Below are 9,574 nucleotides of genomic sequence, written 5' to 3' on the forward strand. Positions count from 1 at the left end.
TTATATGGCTTGTGTTTGTGATGAGATTACTTCAAAAATATGGATGTCAAATCGAATAATAGTGGACTATCGGTAAACTATCTTTTCAACTTTGTATTCTTTAACTTTGATTACATTTACATTTATTATTTATAGATATTTAGAGGAAATTGGTGAAATGACTTTTCATTTCTTTTTCGTTTGCTTTTAATTTTTATTTTTGATTTTTAGTTTTTATTATTGGTCTTGTTTGGATATGCTATATTTATATTTATTTTTTAAAAACAAAAAATACTACTTATTTATTTATAATATATATAATCTCTTATACAAAAAGTATGACCTTCCATTATGTTCCTAAAAATTATTTAATTTTTTTTAAAAAATTTACATAGAAAAAAAAAATAGGTAACTTTTCAAAATAAATCTTTTAAGATTACTTGCATTTTGTGTAAAAATATTGATATTTTTATTTTTAAATATATGAAATACAAAGTATATAACAAAACATTTTTTAAAAAAAAAAATTATGATTATCGTACATGTATACCATTTTATAAAAATAGAAAATATAATTGAAAACGGGTTTATGTTTTTTGCTTTTTTTAAAATAGCGAATACCAAAGTGTTACAAAACCCACTAGTCTAATCCATAATTTCGCACTTAGATTTTGTAATTTTTTTTTTCTAAAGAGCACCTCAAATTAAGATATAATTTGTTCACACCTTGATGGTGATTGTTTTCTTATTTAATATTAAATATAATTTGTTTTCAAATCTTAATTAGTTGTTTTTTTTAAAGTTTTTTTCTTAATTTTTAATTTATTTGTGAATATTTTTTATTGAATAAAAAATATATATATATATATATGACTTTTTTCTTAATCTAAAAAGTTATTTAATTTAACATTAACTTAAAAAACCAAACATCACCTTAATTTCAACTAACCGTGAAAATTAGGATGGTGGGTCATTATAATCCAAACCCCAAAGCATATATAGTTTTTTCTATTTGTGGTCATCCCTTTCGCATTCTAAAGAAAGTACCTCATGGTCTGTTTCGTTGGAGAAGAAAAAAAAAAATACACATACATGCATGGTCCCTCCACAGATTAAAGAATGTATATACAAACCCGACTTTTTTCAGTAAAAAGAAGCTTCATTCCCCCAACTGGGTTCCTCAACCGAAACCTCCCATCTCTACCTACGAAGGTACGCACAACTCTGTTATATAGCTCCACCACACTCACTCTCCCTTCCACTCTCACTCTCACTCTCACTCTCTTTAATTGTTTGGAGTTTGAATACCATACTATTTCTAAGTGCTCGTCTCCATTCATATGGCAGAAGAAGCTTCATCACTGCACCTCATCCACCAACAACTCCTCTCCGACTTTGAATCTTTCGAAAGCTTCATCTCTCATGTAAATGATCCATCCCAAGCTTCAACCTCTGATTCGAGTGTTTCCACCTCAGATATTACTCCGCTCTCTAGTTACTTGAATTTCCATGAAGATGGAAACAACCCTTTTCTCCTTCACTATTCTACTTCTGCTCCGTCTGGGTTTTTCCAGTTTGAAACTAAATCCCCCAAAGCTTCCAGATTAAGTCGTCGGCGACCTCCACTCAGCATCTCAGTTTCTCAGCCAACCATTCCTCAGTTGCCGGCGGATTCCGATTCAGGCGACATCAAGCATTATAGGGGCGTACGGCGTCGGCCGTGGGGAAAATTTGCGGCGGAGATCCGAGACCCGAATGGGAGAGGATCGAGGGTATGGCTGGGGACATTCGAGACTGCCATTGAAGCCGCCAGAGCTTATGATCGAGCTGCGTTCAAGATACGTGGTTCCAAAGCTATTCTCAATTTCCCTCTTGAGGCTGGGAATCGGTCGGGTTCTGAATCACCAGTAATATCAGGCCAGAAAAGGGTGAGAGAAAGTGAGGGTGAAGAGACAAAACAAGTGGAGACGAAGGTTTTAAAGTAGGAGGAGCAGTCGCCAGAATCTGATAGCACGGTGGCGGGGGCAACCAGTAATGTTTTGGGGATTGGTCCGTTAACTCCATCAAATTGGAGGGCCGTGTGGGAGGAGAGAGAGATGGAGGGAATATTCAAGTTGCCACCGTTAACGCCGTTATCACCACATCCTTGGTTAGGATATTCTCAGCTTATAGTTTGAGGAGAGGGTGTGCTTTGAATGTAAATATTGAATTTGTTCATTCATTTAATAATTTATATCTTTATACTTATGGTTGATTATCCATTTTGATAATATGATATTTTTATGTAATGTTTGTAAATTTGTAATCATACTAATGATAACAAGAATAAATGGTTATTTGGTATATGTAGGTATCACCGCACGATGGAGCCAGGACCCTTGGATCCAACAGTTCTACATGGACAGGCCACACACAGGTCATCTGTAGCATGGACAGGTGTTGACTCTAAGGACCTTCATTGTAGACGGCGTGAGGCGATCTTCCATCGCACCAGTGTACTCGATGGGCGTATTATTCCATTGTTGCAGCAGGCAGGCTTCTATGGTGTTGCACGCTTAGGATTCATTTCCTTAGATTGGCATCTTATTACTGCATTTGTTGAGAGATGGCGACCTGAGACTCATACCTTCCACTTACCTCAGGAGGAGTGCACGATTATACTACAGGATATTGCCATGTTGATTGGACTACCAGTAGATGGAGATGTAGTTACTGGTAGCACATGTTTAGATTGGAGGCGTGTATGTTATTCTCTATTAGGACTCACTCCTGGAGATACAGACATAGATGGTCAGTGCCTTCATCTTACATGGTTGAGTCAGAGTTTCCCTACTTTGGCACCAGATGCTGATGAGGAGTCTATTCAGCGTTATACTAGGGCTTATATCTTACAACTCATTGGAGGTTTTCTATTTTCAGGAAAGTTTAGCGATAAGGTGCATCTTATGTTTTTACCCCTTCTAGAGGATTTTGAGGTTGCTGGTAGGTATAGTTGGGGTAGTGCCTGTTTAGCCTGGCTTTATCGACAGTTGTGTCGAGCCTCTCATATTGATACACATGATATATCTGGCCCACTGATTTTGCTCTAGTTATGGGTATCGAAGAGGTTCCCATTTATTGCACCTCATCATTTACATATAGCTCCACATGATGACCAGTTGCCTCCACCTCCATTGGCCATTCGGTATATATAATAAAATTACGACAAATTTTACTATTATGAGGATACATGCATAAACTTAAATTCTAACATTTTTTTATTTATTTAACTATGCTTTGTTATTTTAATTTTATAGGTGGAGAGATGAGTTTCGGACAACTTCGATTAGCATGCACGTCTTAGCTCAGTATAGGCACCATCTTGATCGACTTACAGCAGATCAGGTGATAAAAGTGTGATTCATTTCTTATACTTGTTTCTCTAAACAAATTCTCAACCATTGATTATATCTAACGTTTCTTGGGTACAGATTATATGGCAGCCTTATGTTGATGACATGAATGTTGGTCTTCCTGATTAGTGTACTGCTGGGAAAGATATATGGTGCACTATCTCACCTTTGATATGTTTCCACATAATTGAATGGCATAGACCTGATCGAGTATTGCAGCAGTTTGGTTTTCGTCAAGGGATTCCTCAACTATTTGATAATGAGTCAATCTTACACAAATGTGATATGAGAAGTAGACATGATGTTGATTGGACTACTCGACATGGAGACTACATTCGACGTTGGAGTTCTATGCGTGAGCATATTGCTAGAGGCAAGATGGCTATAGGGTCATTGGGGTATCATGATCCATACATGGTGTGGTATCGCTCCATTACTATTCGGTTTCTTACTCGGACTGGGTCCTTCCACGAGCTATTGGTAATTTTCATGTTTTATCTTTTTATTAAAGTTTATTTTATTTTTATAAGAATTTAATTTAACTCTTATTTGACTTACAGACTACCAGCATACACCAGATATATGATATTGCACCTCCAGATGATTTTCGCATTCGCAGGCTATGTACTACTGTATTAGAGGCCATACATGAGATGGATCGCTTAGATGCTCCATTTAGTGTTGATGCTACTACACAGCTCTAGCCTCCATCAGGAGATGTACGACCTACACAATGAGGGCCTCATACGAGGGAGATTAGGCATACACGAGTTGTTGCCCGAGTACGACCATCGACTGACATTAGTTTACCACCTCATCAACAGCCGACATCATCCAATACTCGATCAGGAGGTGTACGGACTAGAGGGGGAGGGCCTCATACGAGGAGTAGTCCACCACCTCATTAGCAGCCGATATCATCCATCACTCGATAGGGAGGTGTACGGACTAGGGGAGGAGGGCCTCATACGAGGAGTAGTCCACCACCTCATCAGTAGCCGATATCACTCATTACTCGATCAGGAGGTGTATGGACTAGAGGGCGAGGGGCTCATACGAGAGGGACTAGGCATACATCTATTCTTAGAGATGCACCATCGACTAACATTAGCCTGCCACCTGTTCAGGAGACTCCTATTACACCTATGGAGGTGCCATCCACTCCACCTGTAGTACCATTTGTTGCATCATCACCACCATCGATAGAGGCTACATTGGTTCATGAGGAGTTAGTTCATATAGCAAATGATGATCAACAAGGACAAAAAACTAATCGTGGTCGAGGACATGGTCGAGGACGTGGTAGGAGACGTGGTCGTGGAGCTCATGGAGGTTTACATGTTAGCCCCATAGAGCCAATAGTGGAGCATGCACATCATAGACGTCCACTATGGAAGAGGAAGGCTCCTTCATGTGGTACACATTGAGGATGTTACTACATATGACTTATATTTTGGATACTATTAGTATTTTGCATATCATCATTTTGGACAAATACTCAAGATGTATGTTTTTACTTGTTATATTTTGGATTAACTAACTTTTTATTAACGTAAGTTCTATAGTATTCTATCTATTTTGGACTTATTTTACACAAAATAGTATTGTTACTATTTTGCAAAGGTGCTGATTTTGACATTTGGTTTACTTGTTTTCATTGGTTTTGGATTGAATGTCAAAATATTGATTATAATGTATACAGGTGATAAACTTTAAACATTTGGTTGTACATTAGGTAATACTAATTAAGAGATATAATTTTTTTTTTCTTTTGTGGAAAGTGTCTCTTGAAGAGACAAATTTTCTACTGTGTATGGAAATTGTGGAAAGTATCTCTTGAAGAGACACTTTCAGTATAAAGCGAAATTTTTTAACACATAATGAAAATTGTGGAAAGTGTCTCTTGAAGAGACACCTTTAGTATAATTTTATTTTTTGGGAATTGTAGAATATCCCTTTTCAAAATTCGAAATTTTCACTGAAAAATTGTGGAAAGTGTCTCTTCAAGAGACACTTTCAGTATAAACCCAATTTTTTAAAAATTATGAAAGGTGTCCGAATAAATTCCATTTTTTTTGTAATTATGGAAGGTGTCTCTTGAAGAGACACCTTCAGCATAAATTCAAAATTTTCCATTGTTTGAATGGAAATTATGGAAAGTGTCTTTTGAACAAACACTTTCCATATAAACCCAATATTTTTAAAATTGTGGAAGGTATCAAGAGACACATTTCACAATTCCCAAAAAATGGAATTATATTGAAGGTGTCTCTTGAAGAGACACCTTCCATTATTTTAAAAAAATTGGGTTTATATTGAAAGTGTCTCTTGAAGAGACACTTTCCACAATTTTCATACATTGAAGAGAAACATCTTTACCTTTAAAATCATTTCCACAAATTTTAATACATATTGGATTTTGTGGAATTGTGTAAAGTGTCTTTCCAAGAGACACCTTTAGTATAAATCTAATTTTTTGGAATTCTAGAAGGTGTCTCTTCAAGAGACACCTTTGACACCTTTTATAAAAATTAAAATTTTTAGGAATTGTAGAAGGTGTCTCTTCAAGAGACATCTTTAGCTTTAAAATCAAATGCATATTGGATTTTTTGCCACGTGGAAAGTGTCTTTGCAAGAGACACCTTTAATGCATATTGGATTTTTTGCCACGTGGAAAGTGTTTTTTCAAGAAACACCTTTAATATAAATCAAATTTTCTGAAATTGTAGAAGGTGTCTCTTCAAGAGACACTTTTAGCTTAAATTCAATTCTTTCATGATTTTGGAAATTGTGGAAGGTGTATCTTCAAAAGACACCTTCCACGTGGCCAAAACTGTCATAAATCTATCAATATTTTCACAACTACCATTTTTTAATTATAATTTTTTAAAATTGCCGCAAAAGTTAAAAAACCCCGATCATTAGGATGCTTGAGAGCAATTATGATGGTATGGGTACTTGGGCTTGATTGGTCCCACTTTGGTGTTAATGGTCATTGCATGAATGTATTAGTGTGGTGGAGACTGACAATGGGTTAAAGGGAGTTGAAACTAAGTTTGCTTATTTTATTTCCTATGTACATGAGACCCAGTCACTCCTGTGGTAAAGGGTGCAACATATTTTTTTCAATGTTTTTAGAATCGGACCGATCATTGAACCGAAAAAGTTATTGATTCACGGTTCATTAATTGGACCGACGGTCGAACCACGGTCGAACCGATGACGTCATAAATATATATTTTATTATTTTTATATATTATTAAAATTTTAAAAATTAATAAATTCTATCTAATATGCATCCTCCACTTGCCCAAATTGGTGGAAAATCATTAATCAGTTCTCAGGTCTCTAATTCTTTCCCTCTACCACTTATACTACAATTTTTTTTTTATAATTTGACAATTTTCATCATCACCATTTAGTCACTATTTTTTTTTTTTTTTTTTCATTCAAACAAGATGGGAATCTAGTTTTATAGTAATTCAAAGTGCAATTCTGGAAAATTTACTTGTCATACATTAAATATCACAATTCACAACCATTGCCAGAACATAAGAAACTAAACACAAGACTAAATCTCTCTTCAAATAGAAACCAAACTAGTGTACCACACAAAATTTGAAGATAGCTTCAGCGGCAGGGAGGGTCAAAGGGGTACCAACAGCAGGGAGGGGTACCAGTCGAAGCCGATCGGGGAGGTTAACACCGGCAGGGAGCTTTGCCAGCTTCCAACGCCGCATGGAGCTAGGAAGAAGCGCCGACAGGGACTGTTTTCGGCTTGTAATGGCCACCGGTGGAAGCCGTCTGGGTGTCGTAGGCGGCGACGTGACAGGGGCGGGCGTAGTAGCAGTCCGGAAGCTGCTGTAGGGGGAGGACTAAGGTGGGAGGGTTTCCAGTTTGCAGCCAGCAACCGTGATGTTCATTATATACCCTCCAAAACAGCGTCGTTTTGGATATTGTTTAAAAATAATAATAATTTTAATCGAATCGGCCGATTCGGAGAGAATCGGATGGTTCGTCTAGTTCATCAGTTGGACCGTCAGTTTGAGCGGTCTGACCTCGGTTCAATGTCATTCTAGTCCAATTGGTCGGATCGGATTGGAACCGTGACTTAGAGTGCATAAAAAATATATTACTTTCCACATTAAAAGTTGGTTCTCATATTTCAAAAAGTTGGGTTTCAAAAACCATATATTTCCCCAATGACCCCATCAAAACACAAGTTTCCTTTTCTTTTTATAAATCCCTGCATCCACTTGTGAAGTTTCTTTTGCCATACTAATGAAGATGAGCACTAAGAAGTAGAGAGTGAAAGTGGAGAGGAGTGAGTGGTGAGCTATATATATATATATATATATAACATGATAGATAGAAAGAGGAGGTTTCGGATGAGGTTCCTAGTTAGGGGAATGAAACTTCTTTGTGATAATTGTCTACATCCCTAGTGGGGCTAGGGTTTATATTATTCCTCCAAAACAAACAGTGGTGATGGATCCTATATGAGCCAAATATTAATAAAGAGACTGATTTTGTCGTGTCCAAGAGTTTTGAATGATAAAATCAGGAAGCCAACTTGCCTTTGATGAAACTTGGGTCTAAATTATCCACTTGGACAGGACAGCTTTCTCAACTTGGGTCTCTGCTCTCAATCCCCTCAATCATCCACACCAGCTGGCACGCACAGTTGGAACCACCCAATGAATGTGGTTGTGGTGAATAGCTATTTTTTATTTATTACTTCAACTTTATAATATTTTTATTAATTTAAAATTTTAATAATAGAATATTGATAAACTTTACTACATTTTAAAATAAAATTCTTATAAAAAATAATTAACATTAAATATGGTAATATAATATTTCGGTTATTTACAATGAAAATGACTGCTGTCATTCAGACTATAAGCTGGGAATATCCAATCCAAGGATGGGGTGATAACGGCGTCAAGGGTGGCAAATTGAATATTCCATCCGTGGCTTTCCCCTCCCAAATCGTCCTCCAACTCGACGGCGTTAACGGACTGATCCCAAAAACACTGGCCGCCTCTAGATTGCAGTCTGAATCCGGCAGCTGCTCCTCTTGCTTTAAAACCTTAGTCTCTGCTTGCTCTCTCTCTCCACTCTCGCACTCTCTCTGCCTTTTCCGGCCGCATATCACCGTCGGGTCAGAGCACGACAAATTCCCAGCTTCAAGAGGGAAATTAAGGATAGCTTTGGAGCCACGCATCTTGAAAGCAGCCCGATCATAAGCTCTAGCTGCTTCAATGGCTGTCTCGAATGTCCCCAGCCATACCCTTGATCCTCTCCGATTTGGGTCTCTAATCTCCGCCGCGAATTTGCCCCACGGTCGTCGTCGTACGCCTCTGTAATGCCTGGCATCGCCGGAATCGGACTCCACCGGGAGCTGAGGAATCGGCGGCGGAGGAACCGAGATGCACAGTGAAGGTCGCCGATGACTTAATTTGGAAAGTTTTGGGGATTTGGTCTCAAACTGGAACAACCCAGATGAAGTAGAGGTAGAGCATTCATCGTCATGGAGCTCGAAGTAATCAGAAACCTCAACATCTGTGGTGGAAACACTTGATTCAGGGCTTGAAGTTTGCGACAATTCATTTACATTAACGGCGAAGCTTTCCAGAGATTCAAAGTCGCTGAGGAGATGTTGGTGGATGAAGTGCAGTGCTGAAGCTTCTTTTTCCATGGTGGAGAAGAACTGACTAGTGTAGTATCAAAACTCAAATCAAAGTAAACAGAGAGAGAGTAAGAGTGCTGAGGATTGAGTATGGTATAACTATATATAGCAGACATGCAGATAGAAAGAGGAAGTTTCAGATGAGGTTCTTAGTTGGGGAAGTGAAGCTTCTTCTAATATCTATCACAAAGAGTAGGGTTTGTATATACATATGTGGAGGGGCCATGCATGAGTATGAATTTTTTATCTCCCAGAAAGCAAACAAGTAGTTTCTTTAGAATATACCAAAGAGACAAACACAAATGGAAAACGGGTATATGCTTGTCATGACTCATGACACAGCATCCTCCCCTGATTAATTGAACCCAGTCGAGGGCAATGAGTATATTACGCATTTGTTTAATTGGAGAATCTAAGCACTAGATTCCCGCATTAGATTGAAAGCTCTTTCAACTTTAAAGTAATGCATGAATCGGGTTTTGTCCACTTGAAGTGGAGCTCTTTGTCAACT

The 9,574-nt window shown here is 37.8% G+C and overlaps 2 protein-coding genes and 1 pseudogene across 2 annotated transcripts; 2 read left to right on the plus strand and 1 right to left on the minus strand.

Annotated features, from left to right (window-relative positions):
- The first annotated feature begins 1,299 nt into the window (after window positions 1-1,299).
- LOC117934176 lies at window positions 1,300-2,189 on the plus strand (annotated as a pseudogene).
- Window positions 2,190-2,342: 153 nt separating this feature from the next.
- On the plus strand, window positions 2,343-3,500 carry LOC117933197 (serine/threonine-protein phosphatase 7 long form homolog). Its single transcript, XM_034854592.1, has 4 exons — window positions 2,343-2,915; window positions 3,069-3,163; window positions 3,276-3,363; window positions 3,450-3,500. The coding sequence occupies exons 1-4, from the start codon at window positions 2,343-2,345 to the stop codon at window positions 3,498-3,500; spliced, it is 807 nt and encodes a 268-aa protein (XP_034710483.1).
- Window positions 3,501-8,204: 4,704 nt separating this feature from the next.
- Window positions 8,205-9,221, minus strand: LOC117933895 (ethylene-responsive transcription factor 5-like). Its single transcript, XM_034855469.1, has one exon. The coding sequence runs from the start codon at window positions 9,070-9,072 to the stop codon at window positions 8,266-8,268; it is 807 nt and encodes a 268-aa protein (XP_034711360.1). The 5' UTR covers window positions 9,073-9,221; the 3' UTR covers window positions 8,205-8,265.
- Window positions 9,222-9,574: the final 353 nt, after the last annotated feature.

The sequence above is a fragment of the Vitis riparia genome, chromosome 16, assembly GCF_004353265.1.
Source record: "Vitis riparia cultivar Riparia Gloire de Montpellier isolate 1030 chromosome 16, EGFV_Vit.rip_1.0, whole genome shotgun sequence".
Lineage (NCBI taxonomy): Eukaryota > Viridiplantae > Streptophyta > Magnoliopsida > Vitales > Vitaceae > Vitis > Vitis riparia.